Raw genomic sequence first — 20,866 nt, 5'->3', positions numbered from 1 at the left:
CTGTTACTTTTTAAAATGATTGTAAATATAATAAACTCAGACTGTGGGAAGGCACGCAGGAGAGTGTTTGTGGTTTTGTCCCTGATTAGCGCTTGTGTTGCCATACTTTCTTCCCCGCTTAACATCTGCAACCTCCTGTGACAGCGGTAATTTCCTGTGTTGAACATCAGCACTCATTGTTAACCATGACAGCTTGATTGTGCCTCAATAGACTTTGACAACAGCTCTTGTACACTCTTGTATATTATATTTGAGGGGAATATTTATTTTATTCATATATTTTGAAATATGCGGTGGAATATTTAGCATGCATCTACTATACACTGGTAAAAAGGCTTCTTATCTGTGGTTAATCTCATGATGAACACAAAAGGGAGATGGAGGAAAACTGAAATCTATCAACTTACTGCAATTATAGCTTGACATTCTCTAGACATATCTCAGCATAGTTTGTGGAACAAAGACCAGCACACATGGCTGTGATATCTCCTCACGTCAGCGCCTGAGCAAAATGTGATTTAACCAAACCGTGCTGAACTGTACAGGCTAGACTTAATTTAATTTAGCCTTTTGCGAGATAAACGCGGTGTGCTGGGATTTGGGGCCTTTCGCTTGTAGTCACCGATGACGTCCTTCGATAAATGGCTCCCTAGTTGTTTGAGGGACCGATTAATGGGTCAACCCAGGAACTGGCTGCGAGTGAGACCCCGTTTAGCCATTTGTGCTCTGGGTATCGAAGCCTTTATTGTCCTGAACTTCGCTGATGACAGCATCCACACCCATTAACATTGCTTCTCTACACAGTCAAAATGCAACATCTGGGCTGGTGTCACCAAAAAATGTCCTATAACTGTATCAGGAAAATGTATAACTGTAATCTACAACTGTGAATGTATAAATATGGCAATATTTACACTAGGATACCCATCCAGTGCAATTAGGCAATATGTGAGATAAATTTGATAATTTCCCTAAATACAAAAACAAAATCATTCATCTAATTAAAATCGCGTATCTGATGTGGCTACATGTCCTATTTTTGCACCCCAGTGTCAATCTCACTCCAGCGTTTCAGCAGCCCGGCTCCTGCTGCCTCAACGTCGGCTGGTTCCCGTCTCTGAAATACGCGGAACACGCGCGTCTGAAAGCGTGCTGTCAGCCTCATGCTGAATTCTGCCTCGCGCTAATTAGAACTAGCAAGCTATAATTCATTTATGAGGCGATATTTTAAGGCTAAGATGTTTGATTTCTGATGCATATTGACAGCCACTGCCTAGTTTAGTGCCAGATATGTCCATCAATCTTTCAAGCACTTAACCGACAAAGGGGCGGAGAGAGGCTCGAGTTTGCCACAGGCGGTATCCGTTACAAGAAAAGGCACATATGTGCACACACCACACACACACACACACACACATTTGTATTCATGTCTTTGTGGGGACTCTCCATTCATTTCTATGGGTAACACTCTAATCCCAGCAATGACAACCTTATCCCCTACCCAGCCCTGGAGACAGCGCTGGACATGACCAATCAGGCCAATCAGTTGGTCATTTGACATTAGGCAAAATTACACAAGATCCATCGATGAAAACTATTTCTGAGTTTTTAATGCAAAGTGACTGGTTGCTGCTTCCTCAGTTTGCCACCAGAGGGCGACACATGCTGTGGATTGTGAGTTTAGTGTTATTGTGTACATGGGTGATGATGTAGTGTATGCCAGGCCAGTGTTTCTCCCTGTTTAAGTTCTACAGTGTCCTCTATTCCCTGCTCTGTTTGACCCAGAACATTCTGTGTGTGATGTTAGCGTTCTGTGTGATATGCTTGAGTCAAATGTTAAGTTTACTCGTTTCCATGCTCATGTGTTTTCAAGCCCCCCCTGCTCTTGGGGCCACACTGCCCTAGTCACACTGCAGCAGTACTCAGGCATCGTTCCCTAAGGTCCGAATTAAATCAGTCCAGCCACGCCAAAGTACATAGGGGGGGGGGGGTCCACTTGGGGAGGGGTGGTTGATTTTGTGGTCTGGATTACTAGTGTTTTGATCTGGATGCAGACCTTATATAAAGTGTCCCGGAGTCAGGAGGCATTACCCATAAATGGTCTCACAGTTAATAGAGTTAATATACATCTTACAGAAGCATGAAAAGAGTCTGAAACCAGGACATAGCATCTTTCAATAAAATATTCCATGATAAATGTATTATTTACTCACTAGTGGGATATTAGTGCTGGGGGAAGCACTTGGCTGTCTTAATGTGGAGTATTAAATTGCCATAACTTTTTGGAAAGATTCTTGAGGGAAAATTGCCGGCGTAATCTCCAAATACTTCGGTCTGTCCACGAAGACTTCTCCCAGACAGAGGTCTCGAGAGGCTGCTTAGCCCATCGCAAGACAACAAATTGGGACTGAGTGCTGTATCAGCAGCTATATACTGGGCTTCGGGGGTCGATCACAGAGTCCTTTACCTCAGCGCCATTCTAAACAAACCTTACTGCACCGTTAGCATTTTTAAAAGAAATATATGCTTTTAAAACATCATAATATCATTACAGTATAATTTGGTAATTGATGTGAATATGGGAATATTGATATATTAGTTAAATTATTTGGGGATTAGTAATACGTACGACGGAGTCTGAAACGGCAACAAACTCACACAATTAATCAAAATTTACATTCTTCGTTATGCTGTTAGTTCTCAAGAAAAAGTGTATTAGCCTCATCCCAGCCCTCACCTGGAATTACTCCTGTGTACACTGGTTTTTTGTTAAACAAATTTGATTGAGCTGTTAGACCAGATGAGGCAAATACTAATTAGTACAATTTTACTAGCAAGAGCTAAAGCATCATTTGGTCTCTTTGGTACTAATAAAAATTAGTCCCGTTATTAGAATAAATTCATTGTCCACTCAACCTGCCATTTAATAATTACTTGGTAAATCATTATGTTAATATTTCACAGTCACATATGGTTCTCTGCCTTATTATTTCATTATTATAGCATTGCCACAAACAACCAAAATGACATGGAGGTCAAGACCGAAGTGTAATCAACATATCAATCTGGCTTCAGATTAGATGGACGGAAGGATTAATCATGGATCGATTATTATTATTTCTGTCTTATTAGCCCTTGAAACAATCTTTTAGATAATGCAAAATTGCAAGTGCTGATCAAATCCATCCATCCATCCATCCATTTTCCAAACCGCTTATCCTATTGGGTCGCGGGGGGTCCGGAGCCTATCCCGGAAGCAATGGGCACGAGGCAGGGAACAACCCAGGATGGGGGGCCAGCCCATCTGCTGATCAAATCATTGGGGAAAATCTAGTCAACAGCTAGATTATTTTGTAATTAGGTCTTCTGGTTAAACTGAAAGCCAGGACTGAGGTTTGGTGACTTCTGGCATTGATTAACCTTGTCGTTCTGGTTGATCATGTATAAGGAAGGAATACAGAAAGTGCTTGATAAAAAAAGAAACATTGTTAATGAGTCACTGCTTCCACATTTTGTGCATGTGGGCGTAGTGCTGTTGTACTACTCTACACCTAATTATACTCTCTGGACTAATTCCTACAGCTAAGGCAAAACTGCTACTATTACTACAACTACTGTTTCAATTACTCATTTGCATGAACTGACATTCTGATGCTACTACCATAAATACCCAACTCCTACTTCTACAACAATTTTACAACCTTTTTCAGGTACAGAAATTGACTCCAAGAACATTTCTGTACCTTTGCTGGTACAGTAACGCTGTTTGTACCTTTGGGATGTTCCTCACGGTCCATTTCTGTACCTTAAAAGGTACAATTACAAGGATAGAGCCCCAGTGACAAGCAAAGGTACAAATTTTTACCCTTTTTCTAAGAATGTACCAACTACTACTATTCCCATCACCTCTATACTATTGTATCTAAAGATATACTACTTCTAGTATTACTAGTAATACTCCTCTAGTATTAGTCTATCTACTACAGAAGAGCTAATAGTTAATAGTGTTAATAGTTAAGAGTGTATTTTAGTATTAATGTAGTTGATGCTAAAGTCAAGCACTTGACAGAATGTGGAATCGTTGCATTTAAAGAATTGCACGTGATTTAACGCCTCCATTATAGTCCTCCATAAAATGTACATTAGAGGAAGAGGCAGCAAGTAGATCTGGTCTCGGCTGAGTGTTTACTTAACACTGGTCAATTATTCTCTAAATGATGGAACAGCAATCGTGCCTCATCTGAAGGACTTTTAGTAACCACAGTGAACGCTCTGTTTCTCGTACATGAACAGTGATTAAGTCAAACAGCACAGTTAACAATTAGACTGAGGTACCGGTGAGGGCTGGCAGTTGTGTTTTAGAAAAAGAAGTTTGTTCACAGTCGTAGGAGTCTGTAAATTATGAGAAATAAATCAACCCTCATATTTAAAAGAGACGCCCAGCCGAAGACCAGCTCAATGTTATATTGCTCTACTGCCCCCTACTGTTGCCTCCTAGTCAGAGACGCGTGTTTGAAGGAAACGTCAAGTCTTAGGAAAGTAATAACGAAGCCAGTGAAAAACGCAAAATATTAAGGCTTTATTTATGCATGACTTATATTGCAAACTTTTCTTTAAACATTGTCTTGAATCTCGTTCTCGTCAATACGCAAATTTGATTGTACCAGTATATAGAGCAGCGTAGTACAGATTTTTGTGTATTACATCGTAACTACATAAGCAGTTGTAGGGTTTACAAAAACATTCGAAGAACTTCGCAATAACACTAAAACTATTTACTTTCTTGATTATCGATTTAAATGTGAAATATATTTCCGTGATTGATGTGGGCGATGTTCCAATCAAAAATACCCTACTAAGTTATTCAGTAACACCTATTCGTTAAAATGAGAAGAGAGAGCGGGGAGGGGGGGGAGAAAAAACTTCCCGATCAGGATATTCCAGTTTTATCCGGAAGATGAAAATCCTCGCCACACAACATTTAACAGCGTGTCACACCTTTGTCTTTTTCGCTTTAATCTCTGCAGCCACCGAAAAAGGAGTCTGATGCTCAGGGGCAGAAAAAAAAGAAAGAAAACGTAACATGAGACGGGTTTTAATTTTTCGCTTGTGATTGTTTTCGTCGCTGTTTGCCTTGGCGGCGCAGACTGCGCACTGCGCCTATATTACAGGACATACGCGGGCGAGCAGCAGCCCGGCGCCGGTCAGCCTCCCAGATCGGCTCCGGAGATCTCCGGCCCCCCCTCGGCTCCTATTCGGCCCCCCTTCGGCTTTCCTTCGGCCCGCGATCGGCGGTGGTCCCGTCGCCCTCGGCTGTCATGAAGGATGGACGGGCCGCCGATCTCGGGTAAAGTCAGGAGCCCCGTCACGGATTTATTTTCCCCGAAGTGGGACCCGGAAGCAGAAGGCAGGCCGCCGACTCGCGTTTTGTTTGTTTTTATCTGGAGTTGGAGAGACTGGCCGAGAGCAAATGGGAAGTTAGAGCCGCGGGGATGGGGGATGAAGGCTGCGGCGGGGGTGCCGCTGCCGGCCGGGGGATGTCTGCCTCGCTGAGCGCCGCCGACGCGGCGGCCACGCCGGGCACAGATTTTGTCCTGGACTCGGAGACCAAAGTTGTCGCGCCGGACGGTGTCTGGGTGTCGCAGGAGGCGACGGGCGATAAAGAAAACGCGGAGAGGAGGACCGGCGCCGCGGAGATCTTAAGGAGTTTGGGGCCGCCGGGAGCCCTTTCTGGCTGGGGGGAGCACCGGGACGCCTCGGCGGAGGATGCGGCTTTTAAAAAGCAGGCAGACGGAAGTGTGGCGGGGGGGCACCGCACAGGCGACCGGGTCCTTGCGGAACTCGCGCCGGGACCGACACCTTCCGACCCGGACGGGGCAGAATTGCCGGGGCCGGCCGAAGCGTGCTGGAGCCGCCCGACGTGCGGTGCCCTTCGCCCCAAGGAGCACGTCTACTGCACCGTGTACTGCATCGCGAACGACAGTCCCGGAGGCCAGGCGAGGCTGCACGGCACCTTCGGGACTCCCCCAGCAGCGGAGCTGGAGGGTCTGCAGCGCTACCCGGAGCCGCTCGCCCTGACAGCTCTGATCGAGTCCCGGAGTTCGGGCAACTTTTCCGGCGTGGAGCCGAGCTCGTCGGTGCCGGTGACCTGCCGCGTCTGCCTGGACGACAAGCGCATCAAGCCGCTGCACTGCTGCAAAAAGGCCGTGTGCGATGAATGTCTGAAACTGTACATCAGTTCGCAGGTAAATCTCCCAAAAGCAGCATGAAGTTGTCATTCTGCAGTTTAAAATGGCCATTTCTGTATTTATAACTACGTGTGTTATGCAGGCTGTTGTCTGTATGTCCAGAAAGCTTGTTTAGTTTTATCCATCAGTTTCCAAATAACCCAAAGGTCTGTGTTGATCCCCTTTAATTTATCTTCTTAATCCCTCTGTCACCATTATCCCCGGGCACAGTCCACTAATTGTGGTGCCCAGGTGCCTAAATTACCACTCCTGTCCCTCCCACCCTCATGTGGTACCTCCTAGAGGGACATTTTCAGTGACAACTGCTTTGTGGCGTATCTGGGGGAGGGGTCACATGTCACTGTACACAGGGAGCTTCCAGGCCTGGCTCCACAGAGCTACTGTCTTACTCGCAGCTGTCTTCTGTAACGTCCAACGGCTGGGTCGCCTCTCTGGAACGGCAGGAGAGCTTCAGTTGCAGCCAAGTGCAGCTGCCTAATTTCCCTACTTCGGCAAAATGCCTTAACCCCCCACCCCCAGTCCTCGCAGTAAGGGGCCAGTTCTAATTTTGTGTCGTCCACAGGAGTGAAGAATGGATTCCCTTCTCGCTCGGAGAGCAGCAGCGTAACGTCGTGGTATTTGCAGGATGATTGGTACACTTTGGCATTAATGTAAATGTTTGGCATGCCGGTGGAGTTTAATTACGCGGCGTGACGCATCGGAGTGGCCATGCCATGCATGACTTCTTAGGGCTGCTCTGTGGCAAACAGGGAAGGTTTGAAGTTAGGGTAGATTGTCCTTTCTGGGCAATAACTGTATTTTGGAGGGAGGGGCACCTGCAGTGCTCTGAATCCTTTCAAAAGCTATGATGTTCTCTCTCTCCTGCTATGGACCTTATTCGCGTGTGGAATAGTATTATATAGGTCTCGGCCAATAGTATTATATAGGTCTCCGCCGTCCCATAATTTGTTTTTCCTTTGAGACGTTTTCCGCGTCGATGTCTGATAATGGCTGATATGTGGGGACATCAGGAAGAGACTGAACCAGCAGAACACTCTCAGGCCAATATGTCTGTACATCAGATGAACGTATTCCAACGGAACGCTCAGTTTCTCTGGGAATGTCCATGCAAGCCGGACTGTATAGTGGGATTCGCCACAAACGGAACTGCGCCCAGTCTGGGTGCCTTTTCCAGATAACCGGTAGCGTTCCGGTGCTGCCGGAACATTCCACCCCAGCGGCTTGCTTCCCTGCGTGATCGACTGTGAGGATCAGCAGATCTTTTCTGGGGCTCTCTCCAGCACATAGCAGCCCATCTTGGAAACAGAACTAAATAACAACTTGGTCTGATAGTGACATACGGGGAAATATTAGAAGATTTTATTCAGCATAAAAACTACAGAAAGCAACATAACTTGCAGGGTTCCACAAAGCTCCCCCTACATAAAAGCATGATATTCAGAATCAGGTTAATTGGCCAAGTGTGTGTGTGTGGCACACACAAGAAATTTGTTTCCGGCAGTTCCAGTACATTCTAGAAGCATTTGAGCAGCTTTGAGTGTAACCCTGATGCGCAGTGTAGCCCTGGGTTAAAAAAGGAACAGGAAGATGAATAATTTTCCGAGTGCCGCTTTAAACATTGCAGGTACATACGGGATGAATGTTTTCTTTCATGGACTCAGGGTCAGCCAAAAGTAATTATAAATAGTGGATTTTTTTCTAATTATGATTTATTAAAAGCAGGAATATTAAGATTTTCATTGTGATTCTACCGTGAGGATGAAAGAAAGGTAAATACACATTTTAGTGGATTAAAATCTCGAAGGACATGCAAGCCACACTTCAAAAAGCCAAACGTGAGTTGGTCAGTTTTCCGGTTGATTCATCTGAAGGTTCGGTTAATTTTTTTTTGCAGCCATTTGCTTTGATTAACTTTCGCTTTTTCTTACGGTTATTCGACTGGGGTCGGTACAGTGAGAGTGGGAGATAGCCGTCTGCACTTAGTATTACGTTTAAAGGAATATTGAGTAACATTTGGGAAACAATTGACTGCTTTCTGTATCATATATACCCGGACATTAATTATGAATTTTGTCACAAAAAGGACTGCTGCACTGTCTGATAATGTCATGCAGAAAGAGGGTGGGGTTTAATCGTAGCGATGAGGTCACACGTCTCATCTCCCCGGTTATAAACTGCCCGCCCCTCACCTGCGCCCCTGTCTCCCCATTGGTGGGTTTTTACATCTTCAGCTATGCCCGGACATAACATAATTACCTTCCCGTCCATCATTATCCTTGTAAATAACTACTCTGCCAATGCAGCGAATTATTTGCCCCGAGTCAAAGGCCCGACTCTTACAAACAATACCCCTCTCATTCCCCAGCTAGTCAGGGTGCAATCTTCCTCTCTTAATTTGACCATCTTTCTTCTTCTGACATTAGCTCAGGAGATTAGCCATTTAGATTTCTCTCACCAGTCAGTTCATTTCCCCCCACCTTCATTTCCCTACCCCCAAAAAGCTTAATTAGACAGTGTGTCCCTGCATTGTCATGTCTTATTGCGTTCCGCTGGTGGTCTCTTTGGCTTCCATGCAGCATTTCGGTGACGGTTACGCCAAGCTGAAGAAGTTGAGATTCCGCAGTCTGTCGTCTTCGAGTAGAAGTGAAGCCGTCGTTTATTTCTGCTGAAGAATTGATTTAAATGGTGGACGCCGAGCTGCTGAACTTCAACTTAACTCAAGAAACTGTTATTGAAAATTAGTTGGTTGTATTCACTGTTTTCAAATTAAACTGTAATACTTAACGCTACCAAGAAGGTCTATGCAGGTAGTTTTAAATATGTGTGTAATTTCAGTTGTCACTAGAAATACATGGAAATTATATCCTTGGAGGTTTACTTCTGCATCGCGGAGATACATACAGCAGGACCTAAGGAGAGTAAGTCAGATGAAACAGGCCTGGCTGCTTGACTTCTGGTATGATCAGATGTTTATCATCAAAGTACTAAAAATACTTTTCCATGGTCATCGTAATTAGCACTACTGTTAGCATCATGTCAGGTATGCAGTCTGCAGTTCCATGATGATGATGCCACTCCACTGTGACCTTATATGCTTTGGTAACAGTTCTTCACATTTGGCCAGTGTCCCCCACCCCCAGGTCCACTGTCTCCCCTTCTCTATGGCTGCCGGGGTGGCAGTTAGCGACTGCGGGGGTCTTTTATTCCCCTTGCTGGCTGGGACGAGCTTTCATGTGTGACGCGTCTTTAATTAAACGCCACATTCCATTAGGATCACTGAGCAAGCCAGGGCGCTCATCGCTGGCGCTCAAAGAAAAGTGACGAGATGAGAAGAGCTGTTTGATTTGCATTTACATTTAACACATTTTGGCGACCGCTTTTGTCCAAACTGACGTACAAGTGAAGCAGATCGGAATCAGGATCGGCCAGCGCATAATAAACATGCCGTCAAGGAGTCGACATAACTGCGGTTAGACTGAGCTTCCAGCTAACGCCGAGTGTAGGCAGGATTGGAGCAGGAGCTACACAACGATTTCCAAAAAACACCCATCGGCCATTGTGTCCAGCCAATGAGAGACTCCAGAGAGTAGTTTGACGTTGGTGCGAATTCTCATTTGTCTGTCATCCGGACATCAGACGGTCTCTTTCCTTCTGACATTTCACTAGATCAGCAATTGCCACCAAAGGCCTCAAATTAAGACAAAAGTGAAGGATCTGATAAGTGTTTTGTCAAATCATCACTTTTCTTTCTTTCTACCCATAATTCCTCCTGGGCCTGAAAGGTAAGATGGTCCTGCCATCTAACTGTTGTTGCCTGAAACCATTAGCCTGTTTCGAGTTGTTGTTTTTTTCCTTTCATAAATTTTCCACCTCCGTCTTTAAATCTTGCATCGGCATCGATGCTTTTTGTGATAAGCAGGTAACAGAGCAGCGTGTTTCTCGCCACCGACAGCTGGTTGAATGTCAGAGTTGTGTTTACCGGCTCAGCCGCGGACCTGCCGAACGTGTTCCTCATTGCTGGCTCCGCAGCGCAACAACCCAGCGGGCATTGGCCACTGCCGCTGCGTCATTCTCCCGACACGGGGACGGGGGGAGGGTTGTAGCCGCTAATTGCATTGGGTAATCTCCCCTGGGGAGTGAGCTCCGCATAGGGACGGCCTTTCACCAGAGTTCAAGCCGTGACTTTACAGAGCCCTGGGCTATCGGCTGCTTACGTAGGAATTATTCTGGGTGCCGCCCCGACTAAGCTAACTGCGTTCATGATGTCTGGCGCATAAACACGCATTATCCAGGCACAGCGTCTCCAGAAGTGGGGGGCGGACCAACCAGCATCCAGTCATTGTGTCTGGTGTCATTAATATCCGAAAAGTTTAATCGCAGGCCCACGGGGAGATCTCTCGCTGCGAGTCCGTCTGGTTATTGAGTTGCTGCGATGCACCAGTTAAGGTGCTTATGTCTGGCGGTCATGTTTTTTGCACGGGGGGGGGTAGTTCCTGCACTTCATTTCCAAAAGACCAAAAGTTCCAGCTCCTGTTATTTTGAAGCCCTGTTAGAACTTGTCACTTCTGCTTCATCTTGTTAAGACTGACCCCGTTACTCCTGACTTACTTACACATGATGCATATTCGCCCAGCCTCATTTCGAAGAACGTTTTGTTCGTAGTTTAAGGCTGGACGATCTTCAGAGGTCATCAGCCTGCCGCCGTTTTCTCCTATTTAGTTCTGTGCTTTGGAAATTTCAGGTCTTGTGTTTTGGTGCGACCGTGAGCCATAGTGATTCATTTGGATCGAGTTCAGAATTTCGGTGACGTTGTAAGGAAGGCTATAGGTCACAGGAGTGGCCCGGGTATTGTGCCCTTTGCTGAATTGTTACTGTGGACAAAAGCCTCCGCCAAGTACAGCCAGCGATGTAACGTAATGGGGCGGGTGTTCGGGGCGTGTCCCGCCAGGTGTACCTGGGCAAGGTGGACGTCGTGTGTCCCATCACGGAGTGCAGCGGCTACCTGGAGGAGAGCACCGTGCTGGGCCACCTGGCCAGCGAGGAGGTAGCCAAGTACAAGTATTTCCTGGAGCTGAGCAAGATCGACTCCAGCACCAAGCCATGTCCCCAGTGCAGCCACTTCACCTCCCTGAAGAGCCGCGGCCTGCAGCCGCCCAGCAGGGCGGAGCACAAGTATAAGGTGAGCAGGCGCCCCCCCCCCCCCCCCCCCACCTGAGTACATGATGCAGACGCCGCCTAGTGGAAGAGAGCGGTACAAAAGTGACCACCACCAACTAGAACATTGGCATTTCTATCGGCTGCATAAATAATAATATTAATAATAAGTTGTATTGAAACATGCCTTTCAGGACACTCAAGGGCACACGACAAATCATGAAATCAACAACATGACACCATATAAACATGACGGCAATAAGCCATGGGCTTTCAGGCAGACAGACTCGGAGGGAATCCCAGCCAAAAAGACACTTTGAATGGTTTTAAATTGTGTTTACTAGTCTCACAGACATGAGAGTGAAGGACGTCCACGGCTTAGGGGCCGTGTGGGGGAAAAGGCTGTGGTGTGGAGTTTGCAGAGCTGATGATGATCAGAGCGCGGAAGATCGTGGCGATAGGACAAGGGTGTAGCCTAAAATCTAACTCTTATCTTTTGCACCATCCTCTGTATTGCTTTGAGGTTTGTCTTGCGTTTATCTTAGATTATTGTATAATGTAATAAGGTTTTGTGCTTTTTGCGTTGTTACGAGGTACTTTAAACTGGGAGCGTCATGTTACTGAGTCAGAGCTGAAATTTCTGAGGTATTTCCCTGGATGATTGCTGAAGGGATTCGCACTAAATTATTACATGGTCTGAGCTGGATTGTGGTGGGAGATTACAGGACAGGACAGATAAATTATAGGGTGACGGGTCTGTCGTAACCCACTGCTTCTATGTGGCATGTTCTTCGGGGAGGGGGGGGGGATTGGATTATGTGAGCTTTGGGGGACAGACGCGTCCATTTATGGTGATTGCACAGTGTTTAATGCCGATTGTGTCCTGTCTTTCTGTGATTGCACTTGCTGTGTGCAGTGATTGTCAACTAGCTGACGTGGGGTAAGTCCCTTTTTGCTGGCCTCTCCTTGGGGTGTTTGTGACCCTTACGCATTCCACCCCCCCCCCCAGGTCCAGTGCACCAAGTGCCAGTTTGTGTGGTGCTTCAAGTGCCATGCCCCCTGGCACGAGGGCCTACGCTGCCGCGAGTATCGCAAGGGCGACAAGCTGCTGCGTCACTGGGCTAGTGTCATCGAGCACGGCCAGAGGAACGCTCAGAAGTGCCCCCGCTGCAAGGTACCGTCTTCGTTTGGGAATACGGCCAGGAATGGCCCCAGCCAATCTCACATGCCTCTGTTGTCTTCTGCTCGATGACCCTCATTCCGGAAAAATGCCCCATGCAGGAGAGAGAATTAATTTTTTAAATGCTTTGCGGTTCCATTTGTAGATGGAATGAAATTTGCTCTTTATCCCGCTTATAACAATAACAGGAAACAGAAATATCCAGGAAGTCCAAGGCCTTGTGGGAAGAGCTCTGGTATCAGATGACGTCCTACCTGCTTTGTTAGTTGTCCGTCCGCTTCCTGCTAATCCTGCTACGGGTCTTGCTACACAGTGGATTATGATGCATCTACAGCATAGGTCTATAGCTTTATGACAGGGGTACAGCACATGGTGTCAGTGTATTCAAAATTTGTTGGTGGGACTTATGGAGTCAAAGTATGGGGCTGATTGAAAAGAAAGTTTAAGGTAATATTTTGAAGTCCGCTCTACTACATACATTACCGCATGCAGTCTGTTATTATATAACCAGAATGGGATCAGTGATTACCACAGGCCTGTATTACTGAAATTATTATAAAATGCAAGGTATTAAATGCATATTTATAACCGCTGAAATCCTGGCCATCTAAGCCGTTTATCAGCAGACTGCGTCTTACCACATACCCTCCTGTCCCAGATAGAGGGGCGGCCCCATTAACATGACACATGTCCCCTTGTCTCCGATTTACCACTGATTTCCCCGCTCCAGATCCACATCCAGAGGACGGAGGGCTGCGACCACATGACCTGCACGCAGTGCAACACCAACTTCTGCTACCGCTGCGGCGAGAAGTACCGACACCTGCGCTTCTTCGGCGACCACACCTCTAACCTGAGTGTCTTTGGCTGCAAGTACCGCTACCTCCCGGACAGGCCCCATCTGCGGCGGCTGGTGCGGGGCTCCGTCTGCGGTGAGCGCCCCCTCCTCTAGGGGTCACTGTCCACACAGGTGCCCGTAAACAGGAAGTACACTCTGTTGGCCAACCACTCGCTTCTTAATCGTGGAGAAAAACGGATCCATTCCTTATTAATACCTAAAACTGATGCCTTTCATATAAACATTTACTTATTTAGGTGACACATTTATCCAAAAATATATAATTGAGAAGGTCAGTCAGTCCGTGGAGCAATTGGGGTTAGGGGGTGACCAAGGGATTTGAACCAGCAACCTTCCGATCATGCCTGCTGTTACATTTCTGGGGAGGTTCCCATCAGGCTACGGCATAGGGTACCTGGCTTTGTGGCTGCTGATGGTATAGATTCTATGCAGAAGCATAAATCAGCCTGAAGTCCCTGAATGCGTGATCATTATAGGGGAGAAGTCAAATATATTCTGTACAAAAGTAAGATACAGTATTACACACATCGGACGTTACGTGATAGGAGGCAAGTCAATGGATGACTAATTCTACTGCCTCTCCAAGCTTGTGCTGATCTTCCTTTTTCTGCACACAGTGAGTAAAATCCTAATTGCCCCATTGGTCGTCGTGCTGGTGGGCGTGTTCGGAGCCATAGCCTTCGTCATAGGTAAGCCGAGACGTGGCAATGCAACTGGACGAGGGCATTAATGTGTCTGGGGTGAGCCGCAGGGGGGGGGGGGGGTCGGAGAGGGTAGAAGGGGAACATCACTGTCGGCGGAAATTTGCGTAGAAGAGCAGTGAGGCTTTGCTTCAGCAAACCGTCACATCCGTGCTGAAATTTTAATACGTGTTTTACCTCATGTTCAGAAAGTTTAGATTGCAGGACAGCCGCTGTTGTATTGAATGAAATGATGTGGATATATCCACCATAAACATTTAGAAACCGTAAACTCGGTGTTAGACATGCATGATATATCAGCTGACATATCAATATCGGCCGATGTTTGTTTGTTAAAAAATATATCGGCGTTGGTCCGGTTTGTCAGTCGGAGTCAATATTATCAAAGAGTGTTTAGACTTTGCTCAATGTTCCAAGTTAGCAGCACCAAAGCTGAAGACATAAGTACTAAAACTATAGAGATTGCATTGGACAGTCGGCCATTTTCCGCAGTGGGGGACGAGGGGTTTTGTGGGCTCGTTCAGCACTTAGAACCTCCCAACAGTGTCAGAGTTGGTGCTGCTTTGCTGACATCTCACTGCCTGCTTTAAATAATGCGACTGTTACACACAATCACTGGATCCTAGGAAGTAACGTCAATGGTACCAGTTTCCCTACAGGTCTGTGGAACGCAGAAGGTAGCTAGTCGATGACGTCGGTTATCGGTATTGGTAATACTAGGCGATAATATATTGGTCAAAGGTTCCACATCAAAGCACCATGAAGCATAAATCTTTGTCTGCTAAATAAATAAAGAGCACCAATGCATGTATGTCCTTGTGAAGTAATGCTGCATCTTCTCGCAGGTCTGATTGCTTTCCCCGTGTACTACATCTGCAAGAAGCGGAGGAAACGTTCTCAGGGGACTGGACATTGGTTCTGCTGACAGTGCAGCTCCACCTCGATGCGGAGATGGAGAAAACAAAATTGCCAGACTCTGCCCAGCATCAAGCCAAATAGAGATGGACGCTCCCGGAACCTGAGCAGAGATGATGCCAGGCACAGAGTCCCTGATCTCCCCCTGGAGCCCAGCCAGAAAGCCAGTCTCTGCAGTCTGGGTCCCGAAGATTTGAACACTGGGTAATTTTTCCTCAGCCTCTTCCGCATAAGTTGCTGGCTTCTGCAAGAGGTCCAGCAGGGTCTCCCTGTGCCCTCAGCCTCGTAGATGTGAGTGCTTCGGGAAGACCGAGACAGCAGTGCTCTTCAGCGAGTGTGCAGAAGCAGGGTAGGGATAGGCGGATCTTAGCCAACGTTACTTGTGGTAGTTTGCAGATTTTGACCATAACGCTGATGCTTCATCACTGTCTCTGACAGATCTTGCCATTTTTTTCCCCTAAATTCTTTTTTGTGGTTCATATCTTTGAAAGATTTGTGATATTTATTTATTTGTGCTTGCTGGCCAACTCTTGCCTTGCGTTTCCCAGAGTCTTGTTGGGATAGTCGTACCTCCCCGGTGGGTCCCATGCTGCTGGCGGCTTTGTAATCAAGGTCCCCCTCCCTACATTGTTTTTCTACAGTCCTTACTGCTCTAACCCACCCCCTGCCCCTCCCCCCCCCCCCCCCCCCCCGGGTTGGCCATCTCCTCGCAAAGGCACTCGGTGCCGTAACATAACCGCCATTATATTCATTGTTGCTCATGCAGCCATTCCTTCAGTGATGAGCTTTGTCATGTTGCCATAACCTCCCTCCTGACTTCCAGACCATGATTCCCATTGGGTGTTCAGATCAGCTCAGGTTCACTCCGACGCGACAGTTCCCGCGACGTCTGGCCTGTGCTACTCCGTGGTCGTGCCGTGGGCCGGACGAGCATCGCACGAGCATTGTGAGCAGTGCCAAAACAAGTCTGCATCAAAACGAGGCGTGTGTCCCCCACACTGACATACTGCCCTCACATCCTGTCTGAACAATACACGGGTGAGGTAGGTGGGCTGCTCTCGGCTTTCAAAGGAGCCCTTTGAATCGTCACCGCTCGCCCTGTAAATAGACACAATCCTATCCTCTTAGCTTTTGTATGTGTAATTATGGAAGCTTTATGAGAAGGGGAGAGCTCTGGAAATAATGTCATTTCACTCCTTTTGATGAGATTGTATTAGTTGATTCTTTTTTAACTTTAAGGGAGTTTAAAGCCATTTGTTGAACTGTAGGGGTGTGATTCAGGAGTGTGAAGGGACATGCTGCATCTGAGCTCCTGTCGTCCTCGATGCAGTCATCACCCTGTTCATGGTAATCCAGATTTCGACATGGTTACTTTAGTGAGTTGCTGTATCATTTGTGTGACTTGCCACGTCAGTCCCGGTTGAAGATGCCCAGAAAATTCGTAACATTTGGTGGATCGGAGGTGTGCTAACGTGCGCAAAGCTTAGCATCGCTGCCATGCTCTTTAATCGACTGCATTGTTTCACTAAGCAACTGCAATGTCATGCGCATTTAAAGATTATTCAAGGAGCTAATTGCCAGCCAGACAATGTCCGCTATGCACAGTAACCTGCAAAACATGTTAAGTGATGGATGATATCACAACAGACAATCGGGTATCCATACTTCTTTTCAAACATTGACAAAAGAATCTGTATACTGTCAAACTGTAGGGGGCAATGTTTCAGACTCCTGGATATGTTGCCACGTGCTGTTCGAGGCAATCCGTCAATAATAATCACGAGAAGAGAGTTACTTCAACATGTTTGAAAAGGGTACTTCAGTTGGGACCACGATCATCAAAACAGACATTTTAGAAAATATAGTCTTTTCTAATTGTTCTCAGGAAACATTCAAGGTAAAATGTCTTGTTTACTAATGCTGTGATTTTCATTATAGTCCAATGACAGGTGGAATTTGCAACTTAAAATACATGATCAACAGGTCGATTAACACATGAACACAATGTGTTTCTTTTCAGTTTTTCTTTGGTCCAAAATTAGTCTGCTGGATGCTGAAAGGAGAGAATGTTTTGTCATTTACAGCTTACTTTTTTATGTGTCATGATAATTTTGCAGTCCCCATGGTGACCTCCATCACTGGGCTGTCTGCTGATGCCCCATCAGGGTGTAAACTCATCAGGTGCCTTCTAAGACGGCAAGGCTGAAGTGCCACATTTCACTTCCGGGACGTTAAAACCTCACGATTTCTAACGATTCTGTTATGCTCATTTGTCTGAAATACAGCATATAAAACTAGCGCAGAACAAGAGTTGGGAGCTTCTGTCCTCTGTATGTGCGACGTGTCCGTTTGTGAAGCATCGTGCTCGTGTTTAACTCCATTCTCCGGATCTCAGTCCATCTTCAGAACTCTGCAAGCACACGTCCCTTGTGAGGAACTGTGTACTCAAGCTCATTAAACGATGCTGGCAAGAGGTGCCAGGACTCATTCCACGTTTGGTGTTCCTGTATCGTGTGCTCAGTGCCTGGCCTTGGGGAGTCGTCCTCAGTGGAGTTCTGCAGCCACGTTGGTGCCCAGCTGTCATTCACAGATGCCACTTCTGCTCTCACCAGCACATTCGTTCACTGAAAGTCCTCCCGTACGTGTTTGATCATGTGACACACCAACACCACTTTCGGCTTCAAGTTTCAAGCTCTTTATAGGCCATGTGTGAATAGGTGTATTGGAACGCTTGCTTGCAGTCACACTCGGTTGCAAAGAAACTCAGTGTAAAACAGTGCAAAAACTAGACACCAGCTACACTTGGGTCACAGAATCAGTTTGGCTTTGGGAGCTCGGGCAAATATCCTGGTTTTGTGCCACGGAACAGCGATCCACAATGTTCCAGGCCAAATAAACAGAAGCGGCGGTCTTGCCTGTCCAGGATGACAGAAGCTCTGGTGTTGTCATGCGGGCTCAGTATAGTTGTTGTCCTACTGAAGATGGATGTGTCATTAGCCTGTTTGTCATGTACACGAGCTCAGCCATATCTGGCCAACATTTTCTCCATGGATGTGCACCTGCAACGACTCGGGTCGCTACAGTAACCTATCAGGCTCAGCCCCTGCTCACCACGTCCAGTCTCGCGTAACGAAATCAATGCATGAAACAAGGCATCGGGGCGCTAACATGGCAGCATGCATTATGTAACACATTTCCCTTCCCGTCTCTGTTGTCCATCTAGCCCCAAACAGATGGACAGCCCTGAATAGTGTCATTCATTGTTAATGCTCACACGCCAGCAAGCTCTCCGTACAGCATGTGTAGCTTAATTAAATTCGTAAATTTTACGAAGTTCTGAGGGACCTGTATAATACTGATCGACCGCAACAGTAACATTATATAGGTCCCTCAGAACTTCGTAAAATTTACTAATTTAATGCCATTTACTGTAATATATATATATATATATATACCAATATACTGTACTGTTACTCAACCTGGAGAAGGAGGAATAAATAGGAGAAAGACACTGTCTTTATCCTCATGGTGAAATCGGTCTCTGGGAGACAAAGCAAACGCATGAAGAAGTGAGAGCAAGCTTGGGGTCAGTCGGCACCCTGCTGCATTTGGGTTTAAGGGTCTTGCTCAAGGGCTGAACAGTCGAATCACTGTTGACCATTGGATTTGACCCAGTGACCTTCTGGTCTCGAGCACAGAGGCTCCACCCCCAAGGGGAGGTATACAAATATCCTTTAGTTTACAGTAAATTTACTCTGGGGAAAAATCAGCATGAACTACTGCATGAACAGTTGAATTGACATGAATTGTTGTACCATCCATCCAATATCATCAAAGACTAAAGAAGTTTAAGCAGATACCTCATAAATAAAGATTATGTATGTGGTTTCACACAAAGTTAGTTTGCATTTACTATACTAAGTTAATATTTAAAAAATTGACAATGTGTATACCCAATTACACTGTTCTGATCACCCAGATCTGGTCAGCCTCACTAGGGCAGAACCAGCCACACAAACCAGACATTTTTTTAACAGATCAGAAGAACGTTTATGAGCTTGTGGGTGTCTGTTCCACACAGTTTCTGTCCAGCACCTTTGTAGAGAGACAGTCTGTAATGAATGGGGGTTGGGCTTGTATTGTGGAAGCGTCCTTGAATACACTCTTCATATCATTAAGAGACCGAGAGTAAAGCAAATTATTTTACTTCCTTTTTGCCCTCACAGTTCACGTTTGAGAGCTGCCATGTGACCCAACCCCATCATTACTATGACCATCTTTATGGGGGCGGGGCCACAGGGGCACTGGCCCCAGCTAAAAGCTGATTGGCCCCTGCAGTGCTCCCTCCCCTGTCACTCACTGATTCAAAACATGTCAGTGGGTAAAGATCAGCCCCTATTTAAAAAAACTGGAATCCGGCCTATTTCTTTCTAAACTATTTGCATTTAAATGTAGTGTTTTTTAACTAAATAGGATGCTGCTGTTCTACCTCTAGTGCATGTTAATTCCAATGAAACCTTTTTATTTAGTGAACTCAGCCATGCCTAATTGACATAGCTGGAGTGAGCAGGATGGCAGCTGGACCTCTGCCATCACACATTGTCATGCCAATGAATCCCCGGCTCTGTGACACAGATGCTTCAATTAAATAAACAGCTGGACGTCGTTGGGACTGATTGGACCCAATGGGACCGGCTGGGTGGATTCCAGAGGTGTGAGACGAAAATTAGTTATCCACTCCTGGTATATGGTTCTGGAATCTTCAGCTTGCGGGGGGTCAGGCTTTGCTTTCACTTTTATTTATGTTTTTTTCAGTATATCATTTAAAGGGGTGTCAGTCCTCGTTTATTTGCTTTTTTGAAATTAAAACGCCCCCCCCCCCCCGGGACCCCAGGCCCACTCACTAATTTCATAAGCCATTAGCTTTCTAATGACCAACTCACTGGCTGCGTATCTGTGGTTCGTTAGTAGCTGTGGCCTCCGGTTGATCTTACATAATAACTCTGCAGATCTGTCCATTCCAATGTGCAGCATCTCCAACTCCAAGAATTACACACTATAAGGTCAGTTTCCATTTAGCAAATCAATGCCTGACGGCACGTCACAAGTTAAAGACAATCGCCGCAGATGCAGTAACAGCTTACTAACGCAAGAGGGAGCCAAAGGTAAACAATCCGTAAATACCAATGTCTTACATTAAATAAAATGCCAGTATTAAAACTGTAATTCAGCATAGAATACACATTCTATAAACATTCTGCACAATATTGCATCTGATGTAAGACAACTCCACTCTCCTACATTACACAATTTACACGAGTTTAAATAGTGTTTCAATAGCAAATTTCGTTTCCAATTTGGTGAATCACTTGTTCTTCCCTAAGGTCCATTCTATTCATAAATCCATGTGAATACAGAGCAGCTGGCATAGTGCTTTCACCAATGGCATCTTCAGCAAGGCCCTTAACCCCAATTGCTCCCAAGACTGGCTGACCCAGGGCTTTGAACTGGCAACCTTCTGAGTGCCAATCCAAAGCGACACACCCCACCCAAAACAAATCATTTTTCGTTTAAAACCTTTTTGGTCAGTTCATAATTTGATATATTATTTTACAGTTGTCTTTATAATTATTCTAGTAAAAAAATAAACCTTTCTGTGGCTAGGTTTTTGACTTTTGACTGCTGCTGTATATAACTCTCTAGCAGCATGTGACATAAACAAGAATCGTGTTAACAGACTGAGGTCACTGGGACACTGGCTAAGCGATCACGTTTTACAGCAGGACAGCTCAGGAGTCCAGTCTGTCTT

General features: G+C 46.0%; 1 protein-coding gene across 1 annotated transcript; it reads left to right on the top strand.

Annotated features, from left to right (window-relative positions):
* The first annotated feature begins 4,919 nt into the window (after positions 1–4,919).
* Positions 4,920–17,549, top strand: rnf217 (ring finger protein 217). Its single transcript, XM_048986056.1, has 6 exons — positions 4,920–6,245; positions 11,197–11,427; positions 12,412–12,576; positions 13,313–13,514; positions 14,059–14,130; positions 14,988–17,549. Exons 1-6 carry the CDS (start codon positions 5,493–5,495, stop codon positions 15,065–15,067), a joined length of 1,503 nt encoding a protein of 500 aa, XP_048842013.1. The 5' UTR covers positions 4,920–5,492; the 3' UTR covers positions 15,068–17,549.
* Positions 17,550–20,866: the final 3,317 nt, after the last annotated feature.

Source organism: Brienomyrus brachyistius, chromosome 19 (genome assembly GCF_023856365.1).
Source record: "Brienomyrus brachyistius isolate T26 chromosome 19, BBRACH_0.4, whole genome shotgun sequence".
NCBI classification, from domain to species: Eukaryota; Metazoa; Chordata; class Actinopteri; order Osteoglossiformes; family Mormyridae; genus Brienomyrus; species Brienomyrus brachyistius.
This window is presented reverse-complemented; position numbering and strand designations above follow the sequence as displayed.